Source organism: Oryza glaberrima, chromosome 7 (assembly GCF_000147395.1).
Source record: "Oryza glaberrima chromosome 7, OglaRS2, whole genome shotgun sequence".
Lineage (NCBI taxonomy): Eukaryota > Viridiplantae > Streptophyta > Magnoliopsida > Poales > Poaceae > Oryza > Oryza glaberrima.
The window spans coordinates 14056072-14077103 of NC_068332.1; the positions used below are offsets into that span (position 1 = coordinate 14056072).

At 40.7% G+C, this 21032-nt stretch overlaps 1 protein-coding gene across 1 annotated transcript; it reads right to left on the reverse strand.

Moving 5' to 3' along the window:
• Positions 1-757: 757 nt before the first annotated feature.
• Positions 758-20230, reverse strand: LOC127779433 (uncharacterized). Its single transcript, XM_052306207.1, has 21 exons — positions 19687-20230; positions 17588-17738; positions 16339-16649; positions 15539-15620; positions 14308-14623; positions 12279-12337; positions 11913-12002; positions 9186-9277; positions 8995-9093; positions 8811-8888; positions 8315-8399; positions 8156-8214; positions 8010-8079; positions 6978-7069; positions 6421-6483; positions 6272-6338; positions 5058-5273; positions 4857-4976; positions 2901-3053; positions 2554-2647; positions 758-1770 (listed from the first exon to the last, which is right to left on the reverse strand). Exons 1-20 carry the CDS (start codon positions 20082-20084, stop codon positions 2564-2566), a joined length of 2685 nt encoding a protein of 894 aa, XP_052162167.1. The 5' UTR covers positions 20085-20230; the 3' UTR covers positions 758-1770; positions 2554-2563.
• Positions 20231-21032: the final 802 nt, after the last annotated feature.

Consider the following 21032-nt stretch of genomic DNA (forward strand, 5'->3'; position numbering starts at 1 on the left):
ATCACTCTTCCCCCTAGTCCTACACCCTCCTCTTAACAAATCCGACGGCCCCTGAGCCGGATCCGGTATCGAGGTGGAGAGGGAGAGGAAAAGAGCGGAGAATGAGAGAGGGCCGCTGGTGGGGTGGAGAGGGAGAGGACGATAATGGCGGAGATACCCGTGCGCCGCCCTCTAGGGACCGGATCCACCAACGAGGACACCCATGGTCGAAGTTGGTTCCGGGTGACCGGATCCACCGGTGAGGAGACCGACTCTGACCGCCCCCGATCTGGATCTAGCATAATGGAGTGGAGATGGTGAGAAGGGAGAAGGGGGCAACGGCTTGCAACCGTCCCATTTCCCTAGGTGGCCGGATTTGTTGGCAAGGAGGGCGACACATGGTGGTGTGACGAAACAGGGAGGCGGCGGCGGCGAGGGGGGGGGGGGAGCAGTCAACGATGGCGGTGGTTGGGGGAGGACGGTCGATGATGGCAATGGGGGAGGGCAGATGGCGGTGGCAGCAGCCTTAGGGCAGCGGCGGCGCGGGGCAGTCAGGTGGGGTAGATGTGGTTTTGTTTTGGAAAAGCCCCTTTGTTTTTTTATATTTACAATGCTACCCCTAGAATTCTTCATGTTGTATTTCTCTGAAATACGAGGTGTTTTCTGGATAAAACACAATGGGTCGTCAGCTGGCTCAATGAAATTGTGATATTCAGGATATTGTGATATTCCGTGTAATCACGATAGGTTTTTTGCAAAACAGCCAACCACGTGTAATCTCTCGGAGGAAAAAAAAAGGGAAAACAGAGAATCGGTATGGGTGGGACTATTATGAACGAAGTATGCCTTCCTATTCCAGTACTCCTTGGGTAGCAGTCCAGCAAAGGCTTAAGTGCAAAGTGAGTAATGAAAGCGGGAATGTTGTTTCGCATATAGGACAAACCAGATTTCGAGTTACTTGTCCACACCAACTGATCAGGCATTGGAAAATTGTCCAATATTTGTTTGAGCGAATCATCAAGATTGACGGTTCCCTCTGCACCAGCCACAACACCTATTCCTCGTCTTGAAGATACTCTTAAGGCCCAGTCTGAAAAAGATTGATCCAAGAAAATGCCATACAAGTTTTTTTTTTCAGGAAACATATTTTTTAAAGTTTGTAGCAAATAATTTGTGACAATAATAATCCGATGAAGTAGCTAAAAAGAAAATAAAAAGAGCCAAAATTCTGGTTTCTATGCTACGTGCCCTCGGTTATCTTCCTCAAACTCAAAGTAGGCAGACCAGGTCTCTGGCCTCAACAAACCAAGGTGACAGAAAAACAAGACAGGGCTTGGGTATCAGAGTATGCCACAGTGGGCACCATAAGGCATGCTGCAAGGGAGACACCAGGTTGAGTCATCAGATGGCCATAGGTTGTTTGAATTTGATGTCGCTTAGCTCGACTTCGAAACCAGGGTAGTAAAATAAATGTTCCCAACATATCAGATGGCTGATGCAAAAGAAATAGGGTGTTCAGACTTCAGAGTGCAACTATTCAGATAACAAGTACTGGCAGTTAAAACATAGCTATAACAAAATTGCGCAGACCTTCCTCATATGACCACATATGCTGCTAAAATTACATATTAAGATTACAACAGGTACTCTTCCACCATGGTTTCCTGGCACAGGAGTAGAACTTTTAAGTTGCATGTGTTAAGAACCGTCTCCCGTGATGATGCTTGTCGTCATTTCTTCAATGGGAACTCAGGAATATTCTGACAAGGTGATCTTGATTCACGACGAGATCTACAAGAAAACAGGAACTGAATCATGTACTGGGCTAAAGAGCAGATATAATAGAATTATAGAAGGACGTCAGCCCGCGAAAGGAGTGCCATCTCAGTTTTGCTGGTGACCTGGAAAAGAGATTAGAAGAACGAGAGAGCAAGCGAGTGACCTAGCTCCTCGCGCGCTACAAGATGCAACATTAATTTTCACTGGCATGCAGCCAATACAGCAGGAGGATGAGTGAATGGTGCGGTTATGGTCTGATTAAAAAATCGAATTCGTGAATAGTGTATAGACAAGCTAAAGCCCAACTATTGTATAAACCATCTTAAAGCCAAATATTTTCCTGACATGGTCATTTTTGGAGCTAATAGCTTACTACACTATTAGACTTGCTCTAAGCTGAGCATTTTTCCTGGAGAATATTTATATCACACGACAGATATGCAGTGATGGCAAATACTGATGGTAGGCAACACCACCAGACTAAGCGAGTCATAAAATAAGCTCATGGCAGCAATAACTTGACTAGGTAAGCCGGGGACCACCTAATTGTGATTTCTAATGAATACCTTTCCATGTTTCTAACAAAATATGCCAATGGGAAGAAAAGGCATTTACAGTAATTAAACATAATTCTGCTCGCTGGACTGCTACCCAATCTACAGAGAGAAATAATTACTTCCAGAGGTTCACAGAAATTAGACATTCACTGTTGTCTCTAGAGCAGTTACTATCGAATTTCAGTACCACAGTCAAAACTTCATTAAGGAAATGAAAATTAAGATAGCTCAAACCCACCTTAATAACTCTAGGCAGGGCCAATAAGGTTTTTTATTTCTGCAAGGCAGTCATCGAGAGCTTTATACTCAGGGGTATGTAAGAAGTCTGAAGCCTACACAAGAAAAGTTCCAACAATGAGCAATCTGGAGGAATTGAACATTAAAAACAAACAGACTTAAATGGTTTAGAAATGGTATATTTTTTCTTTTTATAATGTTGTTTCCGAGCCATTTGTTGCAGGTAATCTTAGCATCCCACAATCTTCAATTGTTCATTACCCCTTGTTCTAGTCAATGATCCTAAAGTCATGTCCAACCTACTAATTTCATACCAGGCAAGAGGAACAGTGCAAAAAAAAAAGATACCTGTTTTAAGGAGCTTTTAAGGTGCATCTCAGCTGAAAATAACTCTCTTTGGCTTCCAGTCGAAGAAGAAATTTCCATATAGACCTTGCAAAGCTGCAGGGAAGCTTGAGCATACTTAGTGAACTTCGTCTGGTCATGCCATAGTCCAGAACCCTGCGAGTACAATAATAAATTAATAACATGACAGGACAAGGTACCACAAGATTAAATATACATCAAATATAAAACAGCCAGCATTAAATGATTTCCTGAGATGAAAATGAAGGAGAAATCTGCATTCAACATCCGCAGACTTGCTGCTAGGGGTCAACATGGTAAAATTGGATAGTGATCCTCTGCATTAGAGTATAAAATTGTGTGTTACACATTTTTTTTCTACAAGGAATGTTCACCTCTATTCAATTTATATGTGGCCATCCATTTAGATTTGTTTGTTTTTTAATATTAAGAAGTTCAAGGGATAATTTGCAATGGAAGTAGGTGGGGTGGCAGATTCAGGGCCACCACCGCTACCTTATAAAGGAGTATAGAAAATGGAGAAATGCTACAGTAAATTGCATTAAGAGAAATCTGCACCATCCACTCACAATCCTATGCCAATGGTCAACATCCACAGCTCGAATGTGATAGTACTAGCTGACTGATAAATACTGATGCTACAGTACCTAACTGATCTGAGCCGTTTGTTTTTAATGCTCAAGTGCTAATGCAAAAACACTGTAGCACCTTGCATTAGCAGTTCAAAATGCAGAGGATCCAGATCCGGTAAAATTACCATCCCGACTTTTGCAAAAAGAAAGTAGCAAAAGAAAGCCAGTGTCCATTCAAGCATGTCATGCATGAACTCAACAGACCGCAAGATCACTGCGACAATACAACACTAGGATGCTATGCTCAAGCAGATTTTCTAGTAGAGCAACAGTTGAGCCACCTGCCATAACTATCATCCAAGCAAGGTATGTCAGGGACTCGGGGCCATGAGGAGGTGAAACACAGAAATAGGAGAAATCAGTGAAACTTTTAATGGTAGGCAGACAAACAATATGCTATGCTCAAGCAGTAGCATGTGATGGTCGTGGCTGTTGGCTCCTTGCTCAAGTACCTTTTGATAAGCCAGCAAGAGATAGCCAATGCCAAAGTGCATGAAGATTTTAAAAAGATGATAACACGTGGGCATACAATTTTCTTAATTTGTTTGTTCATTCATCATATCTTTTGCTCAATGCTTGCATATAAAAAAATGTACGATAGATAGTGATCCCGGTCAATCAGAAGGAGCATGGTTTGGTCAAGGGGTCCATTAGAGTATTGGGTGTACGATAGATAGTTCCGATCAGACAACTACAAAAATTTAAGGGGTCCAAATGGACCTTTCTTTTTTTCTTTTTCTGGCAAATGGTTTCTACCCAAAACTCCAAGCATCATAAAACTTATGCTCTCTACTAGATACACTGGAATCCAATTTTCCTAGTGGACAGGTCCAAATTCTACTTCCAATCGAGATCTGGAATGTTGTCTCAATAACTCAGGACAGATTTGTGAAAATTTGATACTCACGCGATCTCCATTACACACAAAAAAAACTGTCCAACAAAGAATGCAATCCTAGCATTTGAAGGACAAATTAGTAGGAAAGTGAAATGGCCTAAATGTCCCTAATTAAATAAAGGGTGCTTAGGAGTGGGACTGTGGGAGGGAGGTTAGGGGTAAGATGGGGAGAAATTTGAATGCGAGATGATTGATGGGACATGTAGTACTCTAGAATTGTATTTTTTGTGGGACAAAATTTGAAAGATATGATTGCATTTTTTGTTGGACGGAGGTAGTAGCAGATAGGGCACCCCATCTTACAATGAGCCAACACACTGTTTTGTTGGTACTTGGTACTAGAAGGCTCCCCAATATAGGCAAGAGGAAAAGGCATTATCACTGTCAGCATAAGCATAGCATATGCACCTGGAGAGACCGAACTTGCTTCAACATAGCTTCAGAGCATGCGATAAGGTTACCCTTCGTCTTGTGCCATCTCGCATATAAACCCCATATCTCCGAATTGCTACCCCCACTTCGTACAATCTACAAACAATACCAATCAGACTTATAATATCAAAGAGATGTTGGAATTAAGATGAAATGCAACTCATAGAGCTTACAAACCTGCTGAAGGATATCACCAATTATATCTAACAACTGGTTGTACTTCCTGGTCTCTTGATTTGCATCATCTGAGGTGCTTCTGGAAGATTCAGCTTCTTGAGTATCAGAGAGATGTGTAGGTTGTTCTTCAAGCATGGCCATCACCTTTTCCAACAAGTCAATGTTGAAACGTTTGTTCGAGGATAGGTTTACTACCATTTTGACAGCCTCTAGTGTCTGCACAGGGTACCCCATATTATTTATCCAACAAATCAATGTTGAAACGTTTGTTCGAGGATAGGTTTACTACCATTTTGACAGCCTCTAGTGTCTGCACAGGGTACCCCATATTATCTCAATAATCATGATAAACAAATTAAAAAATCATACTAGCTCCCATATAGGTCTGAGATATTCAAATGAGATAAAAATCCTCATCGAGCTAAATGCTCAGGAAAAACACATGTAATTCAAATGCTCATAGTCATGTGAGGCCACTAAACTTGTTTGAAGGGTTTATAGTACGATCCAAATTACACGTGGCTGCATCTCACAACATCTTAGGCATCATATTACTTGCCAACATGGCATCACAGTGTTTTGGCCTCTTTTCTCTATCCTTATGGCTTTCCCGTGCCTCGGATCTGGACAAGACAAGGCGAGAAAGTGGTGTTCTGCAGTAGAGACCTAAATTAGGTTGGTTGACTGTTGTGGATTCCATGTCCTTTTGGTTTATGATTTATGTTGGCCATTTCGGCATCCAAAGTAAATTGCTCTCCACTGGGTGGTGACCACCTTGGAGGACCGAGGGCAGGTGTCAGATCGCTTGTAGGATAGAACCATATGTAGTTTGGACCTAGAAAGTGCAATTGTAGAGCTTTGGCGCCTACATGATTTCTTGCAACAAATTGAACAACCAATGGGTTTTTTTTCTTCATGGTATGGTAAAGTATGGAAAACTATCTTTAAAAAGATGATTATCAACATTTCATAATGAATGAGACCAAAAAAAAGACAAATGAAGAAATAGACCATTGTTAACAAGGAGATTGCGTGAAAGCAATAAAAGTGAGTATAAAATTAGGAGATGAGCTCTCGAATATATAAGAAGCTTATGCATGTGATGAGTCTCAAATAAACATGATGAATTCTCAAATAAACATCACCTAAAAATTTAAATGCAAGCTTCAAGAAAGAAATATAAACTGAGTCTTTGACATCAATACACAGCTCACCTGTTGAATACTTCCTGTGTCCAAAAGAACCTTACTGTAATTATCCCAAACCTCCCAACTATTCCTCCTAAAAACAATTGACTTATTTTTAATCAGAAACTTTACAGAATTAAAGTAATAAATTTTGTACAATATGATGTTATACGCACTTGAACTTTACAGCTTCTTTGAATGCTTGGACTGCTGCTTGGCTCCTTCCTCTAATCATGTGCCTGGATAGTAAACTACATTAGAGATATATTCCAAGAGTGAACCTATAGCACTAGAAAACCCAAGCTTCGTGATAACATAATGTCCAAATACTTCCTCAGACCAACAAGGCTAGCTTTTCCATCTCCAGAACATGTTAACTCCACCTAACGACTAAAGCTTGCATAGTAGTTACTTATTTGCATACTTACTACACCAATACCATAACTTCTCAACACTTAAGTACACAAGTCTCTCCATGCAGTTGTTTTTAAGGTGATGGTTTCTAATCAAATATATCTATACCCAAGAATTGATGACTAAAGTGAAATAAATAAATAAATAACTCTTAAGTAAATAAAAAAAAACTCTCCAAAGTTAGGTTGATCTGGCGACTTAAAATTTTCCCAAATGAAATAGTATTACCGGTACAGAGGAAAATTTACTGCAACTTTGAGGTGAATAAATGAAATCAGGGCACAATAATGAAGAAAATAAATATGAAAAGTGAGCATACAGGCAGGCTATGTTGTTCCATGCTTCTCCATTTTCAGGATCTATCTGCACAGAACGAGTAAAAGCGTCCACAGCTTTCTCAAGATCTTTATCCTGTACGCACAAAACAAAACAGTAGATTATTTCAGTTCTCCAAGTCCTTAATTATTTGAAAATAACTTTCAATAGTGTCCATCTACCATATATGTTATAAAGGAGCAAATCTGTTAACAGAGCTACAGGCAGAAGAACTACTACAATGCAGTCATGGTTGCAGCTCAGATGGCCATTAATATCATGGTGGAGAACTAAGTTGAATGATAATGGGGAAATAGACATTATACTAGAACAAACATTTAGGCAAGCAAAGCTTCTCTTACACATTAATGCTAGATGATATTTTATCCTGCGTTAGAAGAGAATTACTATGTCACAGTTACAAGTTTATGCATACTTATGCCAAATACATACAATTTTTACAGCATCCAAATATCCAATAACCATCCAAGTGGAAGCAGAGTGGAAGGAAGTGAAAGAGGAAAGGTCTTTAAAAAAATGTTTGCAACTAAAAGTCTGCATGTAGCAAAGTCATCCCACTAAGACAATAAAAAGAAAACTTAATTGTATAAGTTCTTGGTTATTCACAAGTGCATATGAGATCGTGACAGGTATGCAGACAATTTTCATTCTCCTGGTTCCTTTTCATACCCATCTGATATGAGATCGTGAACACTGAACAGGAACATTATACAGGAGGACGATTACTTTGCATTTGTTATACAACTCATCAAATTATCCACGCCTATCATGCCCATGCCCCCAAAAGTTAATACTACTGGTAAAACACACGGAGGTATCATTGAACCAGAGTAAAATACATGTTTATTGAGTATTTAGTACGCATTTACAAAGAAGGGAAGTAAATACAACACAAATTATGGCTCATAGTACCGACAGCCAAATTTCAGTTTCAATATTATCGATTAGTGGGCAATTAACTGTACCTCTCAAAAAAAATTGATGCACAAAATAAATACAAACTTTGAAAAGTTACCTTCCATGCCACTGTACCGTATGCAAACCAGCCATCTGGAAACAAAGAATTCAACGCCAATGCAGATTCCCTACCCAAAATTCAAATATTAGGAAAATTTTTAGTGAAAATGTAAATAATCAATTCTCTCGAAGTTAGTATCATACCAGAGCATTTTGGATGCATGGAAATCATTCCTGTTGTAAGCACTGCGAGCCAGTGAACGCTACACCGATAGATAAACAACTCTTGAGACAAATACTCAATATATGAAAACATGCACTAGTAACAGGTTTATGAGAAATGCGCCTGAGGAAGGAAAATACCAGAGCTCGAGCAGATTTGTTATTTGAGACTTCCAATGCTTTTTTGTAATGATCATCATTGTTAGTAACATCGCCAAGTGAACACCTAGATGAAAATAATTTCCATCAGGCAACGAGGCATTCCATAATATGTATAGTTTATGGCTACAGCAACATGTCAGACGAAAATCAAATGGAATGCCTTCAAGAAAGTTGTGAGGGTGGTCAGTTACCTAGTGTCATAGTTAGACGTTGCAATTATTTTGAAGTGTAAATATGTAATTTAGGATATTCTGATCAAAGTATGTGTATAATTTTTTTGACATTTATTTAAAAATAAATGCTCCATACTGGCTCCAAATAAAAATGATACAGAATTGTGGATGGAACTGTAGAAGATATGCTACAGAGTTTATTAAGTAGTAGACAATTGCTAAAATAACATGAAAAATGGATCTGCAAGCTCTAACCTAGAACATCTCAAGTAAATCCAACAAAATCTTCAAAACCTACTTACCATAATCTCGGGTCATTGGGTGTAACAGAGATTCGAGCATTTATTAGACTAGTGGCATCAGCAACTTTACCTAATAATCTGCCAAAGAACAACTGTTAACTTTTTTTACAGCAACACCTGTTAACTTATACAGGTACACTACTAACTGAATGTATGCCAGGTCTATTTCAAATGGGATGCATACCGATAGCAGTAGATTAAATTATCCCACAATTCAAGGTCTTTAAAAATATCCAGTGCTTCTCCAACTATACCACAGCTTATCAAAAGCTCACCATATTCTCTGAGTTCATATGTAGCAAAACAAGTCACATTAGTTTTCCAGAAATAAATAGAAAAAAAAAAAGAGCAAGGAGTAGGATTATCAGCACATACTTTCTTAATGCAGGGATAGTTGGCATCTGAACTCCAAAAACCAGTTTGGCTCTCTGTGCAGCCACAGGGAAATCATTGCCAACATCTTCAACCTAAGGAAATGGATCAAATTTAAGTACCAGTCCTGCCCCAACCTTCTTGAGGGCCTGTTTTGGGAGCGGGGAGCCCAGAAACCCCAGCCGAAACACTGGGATGGGCTGAGGACTGTTGGCTTCCAAATCAGGTCAAAATAAGATTTAATTAATTATCATGATTAATGGGTAAATCAATTTGACCTAACACAAAGTGTTCAACATACAAACATGCGGATAAATCAATTAGATATCTCTACTACTTAAAAAACGAAAACTGCTTCCAACTGGCCTTTGGATCGTTTGTACGTCGTCTGCACGTAGTCGTGTCGTCTGTGCTGCAATGCATCCACATAGGCTGTCGATTAGTTTCTTCCACTACGCATCCGCGTTGGAAAAATTCACATCGTGACTTTCTCTTTCCGATTCTGTTTCTGATTATACACCGCGCTTATTTTGCTTTGTTTCTTTTTTGGGATTCTTCCACGCATCACCAGAACGTGTCTTCTTTTCCAATCCGATTCTGTTGCATCGTGGCTCATCTTCATGTCCATATGATAGTCTTGCTTTTGCTTTCCCAATCGACGGCAAATTATATGACCACATCTACCTGAATACCTAATGCTATATATAGTTACATATTGGATAGTGAGATCGTGTCAGGGTATATAGAGATAGTTAGACCCTTCTCTACTTTTTAACTCTAGATTATGCAATTCTCAATGTGAACTGCCTCTGGCCACAAGCTGTGGCAGCCTGATGACGACAGACACTTCGCCGTGTATGCGCTTGGAGCTGTGATCGTTGTGCTTCAATGGCCGCTTCATCATACCTTGTCGATTTCTGTCTCCGGCGCACCCTGCTCTTTCCATTTCTTCATGCGTGTGTAGATGGTTTGAAGAGAGAGAGAGAGACAGAGAGAGACAGAGCAGAGCAGAGAATGACCTATGCAAGCTGCATCACAAGGCCTATGCAAGCCTGTGACCTGGATGTCGAAAAGGTTTCCAGGGAAATCTTGAGCAGCAGGTTTCTGTACGTTCATTGGAATTTTATTCAACTTCTTTCGGCTGATTGTTTGTCGGAATTTAGATGATTGGTGCTCACGATATACTGTTCTTGCTACAATGTTAATTGTATCTTTGTTTCAGTTCTTACGACGGGACATTCTACAAGGTACAGAGATGATTGCTACATGTGGTAGAGTGCAAAATAGTTAATTGCAAATTAATCTACATGGCACAAAATGCTCCATGAACTAATTAAATCACAAATAATTGAAGTAAACTGAATGTCTTCTTAAAGGGCTCAAATCACAAAAATTAAACATTCATAATAGTATTTTAGTTTTTCCCGTTGCAACGAACGGGCATCTTACTAGTAGAAGAAAATATTCAACAATCAACATACAAAGTTAATAAACTGATTAAAGATAATCATGCAAAAAAATTGATTCTCCTCCATGAAACAAATTTGTAGATCCATACAGCAACCACCATGCACAACCAGAACTAGCGACATGGATTTGGTTGTTTGTCCTGTCTGATTTAAACACTATGTTCTGATTAATATTTGCAACATCTACCCATTGCCAGCACAATAATTTGATCTAACAAAGAACTGGCCTAGCAATCAAGTAAATGAAGAAACTAATGTTTCAACAACGCTTTTTTTAGGTAAATTGTTTCAAGAGTGTTTCCTTGAAGGAATTCTGCTAATGTTGGGATGAAAACTATAGCAGAGAAAGAACTGGACCAGATCACCGTACTGTACAGAAGATTAAAGAACTCTGCAAGTTCGAGGTTCTAACAGGTGGACTCCTATTAGTGCTTCCTTATGACCCAACAAAAAAGGGTTAAGGCTCCTAACTACATGAGGGTGAACAGTTTGCAAGCTAGAAGGCTCAGGGTGTAATTGGGAGTGTAGGGTTGTGGAGAATAGCAAGAACTGTGCTTTGCCTCCAGCCAAATAAGAAACATATCCTGGAAGTTTTTGCAATACCCTATCAAACTATAATCAATTATCCAAGTATGTCATTATTCCCTATAATGACCATTAAATCCTGGAAGCTGCCACAAGACAAACACATCATGTTGAGTGCCATGTGGACTAGACGAATAAGCGTACGACATGTTGGTCGATTTTCTACAGTGGAGTTGTAGAAGCAAGGCACTACTTAGACCACACGACCACAAAGTAGCTCTATCTTAGTCATCTTAATTGGCAGAAGACCATGTGACGCTTATATCTAGCATCCAGTTGACCAGTGCTGGAGCCAGTGAAAATCTCGAGTCCAGGCAACAAGAGGCCCGTAGTAGCTAGTGATAGTCCACAGAAATTTCCAGCGGTTGAGGCCAACCACAGCGGTGCCTGCCAGGGAGGTAGCTCCGCTGCTGCAGCTGGTTGAAGCCCATTAACTAGAGCTCATTATAAGTATATCTTGGCAATGGGTATGAAAATTGACAAAGAACACGTAATTCTGTTAAAAAAAAGTATCTTAAAAGTGTAGTATTCTGGTGATGATTTGGTTAAAGCATGAGCAGACATGTGGATTTTAATCAGTTTGTAAGACTAAAAGCAAAATGCATGTCTAACACACAAACATGATTGAAACCTAATAGGAAAATTGTGTAAATGTAGTAATTAATAATGCATTTACCATATTTTCCATCATCAATAGCGCCCTCTGCTTAGTCCGATTGCGGGTGGACTCCCATCTAATACGCAGAATATCACACAAGCTCCTGACCTGAAATAATAAATGCACAACAGAACTTCATTTGACAAAAGCTGAGCGGTAATGGTACAACTATAAACATAATTGGACAATACACAGCAAAATATCCAGCAATGTAGCCTTTTTCATGTTTATGTACACATGTAAGATTAGAGTTAAAAGGTTCAGTGAACAATGGTATAAACATGGTTAGAGAGCAACCTTTGCCAGTTCTATTTTTTATAATGCATCTGTGTTTTAAGGATGCAAAAGCTTTGAGCAAAGACATTTGATGCAATTAAAGCATACCACAAAGTAGGAATCCTCCTGAGAATCAATTGACTCTATGAACGGTGCCATCTCCCACCCTGTGTAAATAAAAATGCCAAATAACTTACATGTGCATAGCAAAACACATGAAAAACACCATGCATATCATTTGAGTGATATATATAATGAATAAAAGAGCATCAAAGAAATTTACATTGTAAAAAGGATAAGGAAAATATGGATTTGGAGCAAAAAGTGGGTTTGAGTGTGTTTGCTCCTCAGCTAGACACTACCTGTTTTTCTAGCTGGTGTGTGGTGCTGCCAAGCAAGTCCCAAAGGAGCTCAGGAAAGGATTCACTCCCTTGTTACTCTCGTTGCATGGGAGCTTTGGAAGCACAGATGTGATTTTGTGTTTAACAGGACTACTAGTGTTGATCTTGTTGAGAGGTCTGTAGCCCATGAGGGCTCTCTTTGGTGAAATGGCTGGTGCTAAAGACCTTGCAATTCTCCAGCATTGGTTGCTCGTTCAGGGTCTTTAGTCCTTAGGCGGCTCAGTTGTTTCCCTTTTTTGGGTGTATGTGCGCTTGTGCAGTGTTTTATTTATGCTGTTTGAGGGGTGCGCGTGCATGTGTTTGGGTCAGGGCTTACATCCTGTTTTTGTACTTCTTTTCCCCCTCTTCAATAAATGACAAGCAGATCTCCAACGTTGTTCAGGCAAAAAAGGGATAAGAAAGCCAAAAGGATTCCTAGCTAATCTATTAGGATTAGGGTTCCTACTTTCTTTTGGAGGACTATCATGGGGTATAAATACCCAAGGAGAAGGCCCTAAGAAGCCAAGCCAAAATCAAGCGAGAGGTTGGTTATAAAAAAAAAGAAGAAATAAGGGCATATAAGAGGATTAGAGCTTAGAAATCCATTAGCATTAGATTCTTGTATAGGGCAAGAATCTGAGGGTCCAAAGGGGACAAGAGGGCCATGTGATCAAGACGATTTCCTTGTATTCTTTGGAGGTCAAAATCTTCTCTTTTATTGTGGATTATTTCTTTGCTATTGTGATTTCTATAGAATTCATTAACTTCAGTGCTGACCATGCACATTCGTGTCATATCTCACGATGTCCATCTGATCAGGGGGCTGCTATGCTACACATAATGCAGGGGTATCAGGGTATAACATTCTTACTAGTTGCAGAATGCTTAGAACATTCTTATGCCTGCTAATGTGTTTGATGTTATTAGTTCACATATGTTTTAGATCTTCATACTTTTCTTTTCGGTAGACCTTTTTTTCCTTTCAGATAGTCTGGGCCTTATACATTTTACTCTATATAGGGCTATTAGGCTATATAGTGCCCAGGCACCATCATTTAAGTTAAATTTATAACCTATACAACTCATATGGAAGTTTGAATTTATTTGGTTATCAAATTTATCTTATTCACTAACTAGTTCAAACAAGTTTGGATAGAGGTTAAAACTTAAAGGCATTTTTAGTTGAAACTTCATATCTCACTAGGGATTTTCACTGAATAAATTCATTTGAGTGACACTGTACAAAATACCATCCACATCAATTGAGAACAATATGAATATTGGCAAATTACATAAAAAAAATAATGATTCAGAAATGAATTAAGTGAGTGCCAGAAGATGGAATTGTTGATGCAACACAGCTCCGAGTTTTAAACTTTCATAGAAGAGCAAATTAATGCTATACCAAGATATTGTACATTGTTTTGGCCACAACAGGCAGTTTCTGTAAATTGAGACTTACCAATGCCTTCCAAGCTAAAATGTGCAGGTCAAACAAAACATTCGTACTTACTTACAACATGTATGATGTATCGTGAAAACAAAGATATCAGATATGAACATGAACTTTACATGATGCTTTAAAACTTGTGTATTTTGCAATCATGGAGAAAATGACCCTTCTTTGTAGCCTTGTGCATTTGAAAACTAGAAGGTTACCAAGAGTTTTGTAATACAAAAATTAATGCCTTTCTAACGTTCAGAACAGGACAAAAGTTCATCAATACTAGTCCAAAATGAATGAAAATATGGCATACCAGACATTTCATCATGCCGACTCCTTCGGCTCACATGCAAACATTCTGCTAGGACAGCAGCTTGTTGCATAGCCGTCAGTACTGCCTTTTTGCTTGGATCTTTCTTCTCGTCATTACCCGAATCATTATCATTTTCAACCAGCCTTGGCATTCTTAGTATATCACAAAATTCATCACTTTCACCAGGAACGGAACTCCTTGCATTTTTTAAAGCAGCAGCATCATCCTGAGCTCCTGTGAGTTCTGTTACTTGTCCCTCACCAGATGCTGGTCCACTTGTGTTTGCAACAAGTACCATTTGGGACTTCGCATCCACCTACACCAAGGGACAGTATGGCCATCAGGAGGCACACATATGCAGGAAGAAGCACCCACAGCAGCCAGCAAGTTCTAGTCCATAAGTATTTGGATAGAGTTCAAGACATTAAGTATTGAGTCTAGGTAAGGGCAATGTTAGGATACATATTCTTAATAGAGTTGGGTACTTTTATATTCATGTTAGGGATGGACTCTTCAGCATATAAGGAGAACAGATCAATATTGAGTAACGCAAACCATTAACCTAATCTCCCCTAGCAGTCCTATACTGCCCTACCGCACCTAGTGTTTTCTGATTTTTCAATGACATGTAGGCATCTCATCATTCCGCCAAGAACAAACCTCGTCCGGCTGTCTTCCATAGTTAAGTGCTCCCATCTCTAGCCCATGCATGTGACACACGATTAAAATCATGTAGCTGAAGTACCACAAAGATACAATATAATTTTCTCATTTTTCATAAACGACGCATTGAAGAAGCATACAGAAGAAGGGTTATATGTTACTCCCTCCGTTTCATATTATAAGTCGTTTGACTTTTTTCTTAGTGAACCTTCTTTAAATTTGATCAATTTATAGAAAAATATAATAGTATTTTCAACCCAAAACAAATATATTATCAAAATGTATTCAATGTTAGATTTAATGAAACTAAATTGATATTTTAGGTGTTACTAATTTTTTTTATGAACTTGATCAAAATTAACAATGTTTGACTAAGGAAAAAAGTCAAACGACTTATAGTATGAAACAGAGGGAGTATGTGATACAAACAAAATAGATGTCAAGACTCAAAAAATACATCTAAGTAGCATTCTTTGCTAAATGAAAATAATTCATCTATCAATCTATCTATGAAAAGTTTCATATGCATAGCAGAAGCTAAGGGACAAATAGTGAAGTAAAATCCCACCTGATGTATTGTTCGAAAACCAAGCATCCCTGTGAGAGAGAGATGCAGCCCACATGCTTCTTGAGCACTATCCAGATGCAGCCTAATCAAATACAGAATCAAAATAATTTAAAGATGATATTATGCTCAGCTTGGCTCTAGGGTCTCCAGGTTGCTGAAATTACAATAGATAATAGGGGTTTGCGTGGGTCGACCAGAAAGGTACTCCTTGGACCTTATCCCGTCCTAGTTCAACTAAATGAACTCAATTTTACTTTTGGTGCGGATTATGGAGTACCCGTGAGTCACCCACACCCATCCCTAGTAGATAATGATTGTAAATAAGCATCCACATTTTTTATTGAAGTGTATGCGCAGCATCGTAACTAGATTTTCCTGACAACCTTAATTTCATTAAGTGAAACAAACTTATGTAGAAGGCATAACATTTTTATCAATATTTGCATTACAAATATCTAACTGCTGCAACTACTGAATTTAGTTATGCTCAACACAATCTGTAGTTACTTAAGAGCACCATGTATGGCCATGCAGCACATATCGAATGAAGAGAAATTAACTTGAGGCCAATTAGAAAATGATAATTGGAAATCATGTATTTGTAATCTGCAAATGCAAATGTCCATACAGATTCTCTATTATTTACTAACTGTGAGTTTAATCCTATTGATCTTAAATAACAGCCTCAATCAAGGTTTAGTATCAGTTGTTTAGGCTGTAATGAAAACAAACAAATGATGAATACCTTCTAACAAACTTTTAAAAGCCCTAACATAAAGAATTGTAAAAGGGAGACCAACCTTGATTGATCAATTCTGCCATATTTATATTCCGCAATTCCAGCTTCTAAGAAAGCAGCTGAGACAAAATATGAGCCTTCTCCATCACACAACAAAGGACCCCAGTAGCTAAAAACATTTTCAAGTTCACCAAAGTGGGCCAATGTCTTATTCTTGTACTCTTGTACTTGATCAAACAAAGTGGATGATAACTCGTCTACAATGTTCTGTCGGACCATAGAAAATCTACACAACCACCATGACACACTACAACAATCTGTGGGGTCCAGACTCTTTATAGAAGTTAACATAAGTTCTGCAAAGACAATGAACTGCAAAACAGTAAGATAGAATCTAACTCATTACAACATTTAGAAAAATGAAAATACAAAAAGAAAGGCAAATTCATCTGCCTTCTTGAAGTCAGAAGTAACACATGGAGACCTGAGCAAATGTGCCAGACTAAAATCTGAAACCAGCATAGCCTTGTGCACAGTGCTGATTACGAAACAAAGCAATTGATACAGCATTATTTGATGTGCACATTGGCAGAAAATTTTTTGAAGGGGGGTATCGATACAATGTCAGTTGTTTTGTTACCATAATGATTCTCAATATGCAGAAAACCATGAAACCACTATGTTTAACTCGATTGAACCTACAGTTGACATAAGTAAACACACAAGCACAAGTTACAAATTTCGATCTTTTAAACTTTCGTGCATTCAATGAATAGCTGAGATCAGCCCACCATTTACTATAAATTTATAACCTTAAGAAACAGAAACAAACGTTATTAGTATTATTGAACTTTGTATCATTTATTTATTGTGATAAAATTATACCAATACAGTAGACTAAGGTATATTGTCCCTTTAAAAGTACAGTGTTCTGTTTTTTTAAAATGTCCACAATCCAATTACTGTACATTGTTTAATGTCCTAAGGTAACATAATGTCTCAATGTTAAACATGCATTTCAATTGTGCACTATGTACTTGTATGATCAAAATTAACAAATTTGGCCAGGTCAAGGTATCCTGGATTGGTAGTCCATTAAGTGGAGCAAAAAAGTACATATATCATAAACTATAAGTGGCACCTACCATCCATTACACTACAAGTCATTTCAACATAGATCAACTGAGTGAAGAAAGACCATAAGGTGCAAGTAGTTCAAAAGAAGAAAAGTTGTAAGTCACCTTAAATACTTTGCAAACCACTATAGTAAATTGCATGACAAAAAAATAATCGAAGGCTCAAAGGCATACCTGCATAAGTGAGAATTTCCCATGAACATGGGAACCAATAGAAGCTAACTGAGCAGAAGCCCATGCATCCCATTCATCTTCAAGATTACTATAACATCCTTCATCCAATGATGAAGTCCAGAAAGGGAAAGGGGAATACTTCCCTGGAGGCCTACAAATAGTTCATATAAAGCAAATACAAAATTACACATAAATATTAGCTGCATCAAAATCTTTGAAGAAATTTCATTCATTCCAAAATATCGAAAAGAAAATAAACTAATTCTATTTTTGAGGAAAGAATGAACCAAATTGGATGTTAATTTTCTGCTTTACAACACAACCATCATGTGTTTCTTAATTAACAGAAACATGTACTAGTAGGTGTTAACGGTATCACAAAGAGGATGTAATATGTCAGGAAAGATAAGAGGTTCTATCCAGACATCAAACGTGCCAGTGTTTAACAGGAGGAACCATAGGGTTAGTGGCTTAATGCCCCACCACATGTGAGCACTCTGCTGTCTATACCACTGTCCACTCCCAAAGCCCCACCTACTGAGGCCTGGACAGCCCTCACTCCACGTGCATCCCTGAGCTTATGGCCAACTCGCCCCACCATGCCATGGTAATTGCAGCAAAATGGATTGCCGGTGTCATCAAGGAAGAATGTGGTGGCTCAATAGGCCATGACAGACCAGGGCATGCTCAATGAGGAACATCACCTATGTGTTGGTGAAGCCATAGGCGTTGAATAAGATGAAGGCCAGACCTATGGAAGAAGCTGCAGTGTGTCATCAATTTGCACACTGGCAGTGGAAGCTCTACAGGAGCCGAAGCTCAAGGGAGATCACCATTGAAAGGGTCATCGTTCTCATCGACCAGGACAGGAGGGGTAAAGAGGCAGCAAAAGACGGCATCCTCAGGTGAGAACAGACAGTATGTGTGTGACACAGATAGTTGGGTAGAGGCACAACAGAGGAGGGGAGAGGGACAAGAGGAGAGGAGAGGAGGGGAAAAGCAGCCTGAGAAGTTAGCGAGGCTGCTTCATCATGGATAAACATATCTTCCTTCCAAAGCTGCTTCATCATGGATTAAGAAGACCAAAGAGGGGAAGGGTATTGGGAAGACAGAGGCGCTGCTGCTCTAGCCATGCTTGCTTTGTTAAGAGCACCACTCCCTTGATCCACGTTATTGTATACCGGTGACCTTCAAGTCAAGACACTGCTCCTTGACCAGGTGGACACAAGGTTCTGCTGAAGAAGCTCAGTTCGATCCAGTAGAAGCAAGTTTTCTTTTTCTTTTCTTTTTTTGCCAATTGAGGATTAGCATGTTACTCCCTCCATGCCAATATATAGGGTGTAACCACATTTTTTTCATATCCCATAATATAATGTGTGCATGCATGCATGCAATTAACTAGTAGCTCCTCCTCCTTTAAATTCTTTTTTTTTTTAAATCCTCATCCTCAAGATTGGTGCTTGCATTGTATTTATTGGGGTGATCCAAACGAAGAAGTGGTAATAATTTTTTTCTTTGTCTTTGGTTTAGGGGTAGTTGTGCCTTATAATTTAAGATGAAGGGAGTATGAACGATTCTTCCCCTGTTTGACTTTTCTATTTGGGCCATCAGAATTTCCGTATTAGACCATGGAAACTTCATATTGAGTGCACACTGGTACTGTGTGTATCAATTGAGCGGATTCAACCAATCAACTATTTGAAGATTATTTGCCTAATAACCTGTCTTTTTTATCAAAAAGAAAGAAAGAAAAAAGAAGATTTCCAGCATACAGCCATACAGGTGCTTGGCTATTATAGCAAGAATATCTTCTAAGACCTGGCCATTGCGCATCAGCTTATCCTAGGGAACGGGAAGCTCTGAATTTAGCATTTCATATCTCAACATGCACCCAAATTTCCGATAACTTGGTCCCCTAAAGCTCAAGCTCTCATGAATGTGTCAATTTCTATTTTTACGTTTTGAAGAACTTAAACCAATTTTTCCAGCAAGAGAACATATGCTGAAGCTGAATTCAGCTAATCACATACAATGTGAAACAGGGGACAAACAACTCATGACTCAGCAAGAAGAATTCAGAGGGGAACCAGCCAACTCACCCCGTCACGTTCTGCTGCGTGAACGCGAGAATCGCGGCCACCGCCGCCGACAGCACGACGGCGCACCTGCACTCGAGCCCCTCGCCCGCCGCCGCCCCGCCGCCGTCCCCGCGCAGGAACGCCTCGGCGGCGGCGGCGAGGTCGCCGTAGAACCGCGCCGCGGACCCTGGAGCGGCGGCGGTTGGAGGGAGGAGGTGCGGGGCCGCGGAGGCGAGGGCGGCCGCGTACTCACCGGCCTCGACGGCGGCGACGGCGGAGGCGGCGACCGGGGCGAGCGGGTGGCGAGGGGGAGGCGAGGGCGGGGGCGGGGTGGCCGGGGAGGGGAGCGTGCAGCGGAGGAGGCGGAGCTCGACCTCGCGGAGGAAGGTAGGGCCGGGAGGGTCCGGGGACGCCGCCATGGCGGTGGACGGCTGCGACGGCGAGGTTTAGGACTTTAGGGTTTTACACAACGGAGCGTAGGGATGGCAGTATTGCCCGTGGGTTCGGATATCCGCAGATACCTGGCCCGATGGGCACAGGCATGAGCACTTTTTTTTTTTTTTTTGCCCGTGGGCATGTCCGACCTGATACCCGTGAACTTAGTGGACACGTGTGGGTTTTATATTATGTCCGGGGATAATCTATGCCCGACCCAAAAGTCTTTTAGCCTATGTATATCCTTCATGCGGTCATGCCTCGTTGACAAGTTCAGGGATCTCAGATGAACTTATTCCTCAATAGTTTAACCCAAATTTGGTCGTTAACACCTCCTCTCATGGCCCAATAGCCCGTTTGGCCCATTTGTATACAACAATATATACATTCACTCAAAACCCTAGCATTATCCTTCTCCCAAACCCAACCTCTCAATCTTCTATCGGTTCTACGCGGCGGCGGCGGCGCAGGGGAAATAACCAGGAGGCGGCTGGCAGCGCGGCGCGGCGGTGCGGCGGTGGCTGGCGGCGGGGCAGTGGCTAGTGACGTGGTGGTGCACGAGCGCGAGCGGCGGTTGGGGCAAGGCGGGTGGCGGGGCGGTGGCTGGCGATGAGGCGGTGCACGAGAGCGGGAGGCGGCGGGCGCGCGGCTGGCTCCGCAGCGGCCCACGAGTGCGGACGGCGGCGCGCGCGGCGGCCAGCAACGCGGCGGCCCGAGCGGTGACCGGCGACGCGGCGGCGCACGAGCGGCGGCCGGCGACACGGCGGAGCATGGCAGGCAAGCCCAGTGGGTATCCGTCGGGCATGCCCGTGCCCGACAGGCATGGGCATGGGTATGGGATTTTGCCCGATATGCTTTGCGGGCGTGGGTCGGGCACGGGCACGTGGGTCTCGGGCCGGGCATGGTTTCTCTCTGCCCGTGCCCGACCCGAC

What these genes read in the sequence shown, in the direction of transcription:
- LOC127779433 (XM_052306207.1), bottom strand. Translation starts at nt 20,084, where the DNA reads ATGGCGGCGTCCCCGGACCCTCCCGGCCCTACCTTCCTCCGCGAGGTC. An exon ending in GGCAGAATTGATCAATCAAG is followed by an intron (nt 15,621 to 16,338) that starts GTTGGTCTCCCT and finishes GTATTTGATTAG; the next exon opens with GCTGCATCTGGATAGTGCTC. An exon ending in AGGAGGATTCCTACTTTGTG is followed by an intron (nt 12,003 to 12,278) that starts GTATGCTTTAAT and finishes TTATTATTTCAG; the next exon opens with GTCAGGAGCTTGTGTGATAT.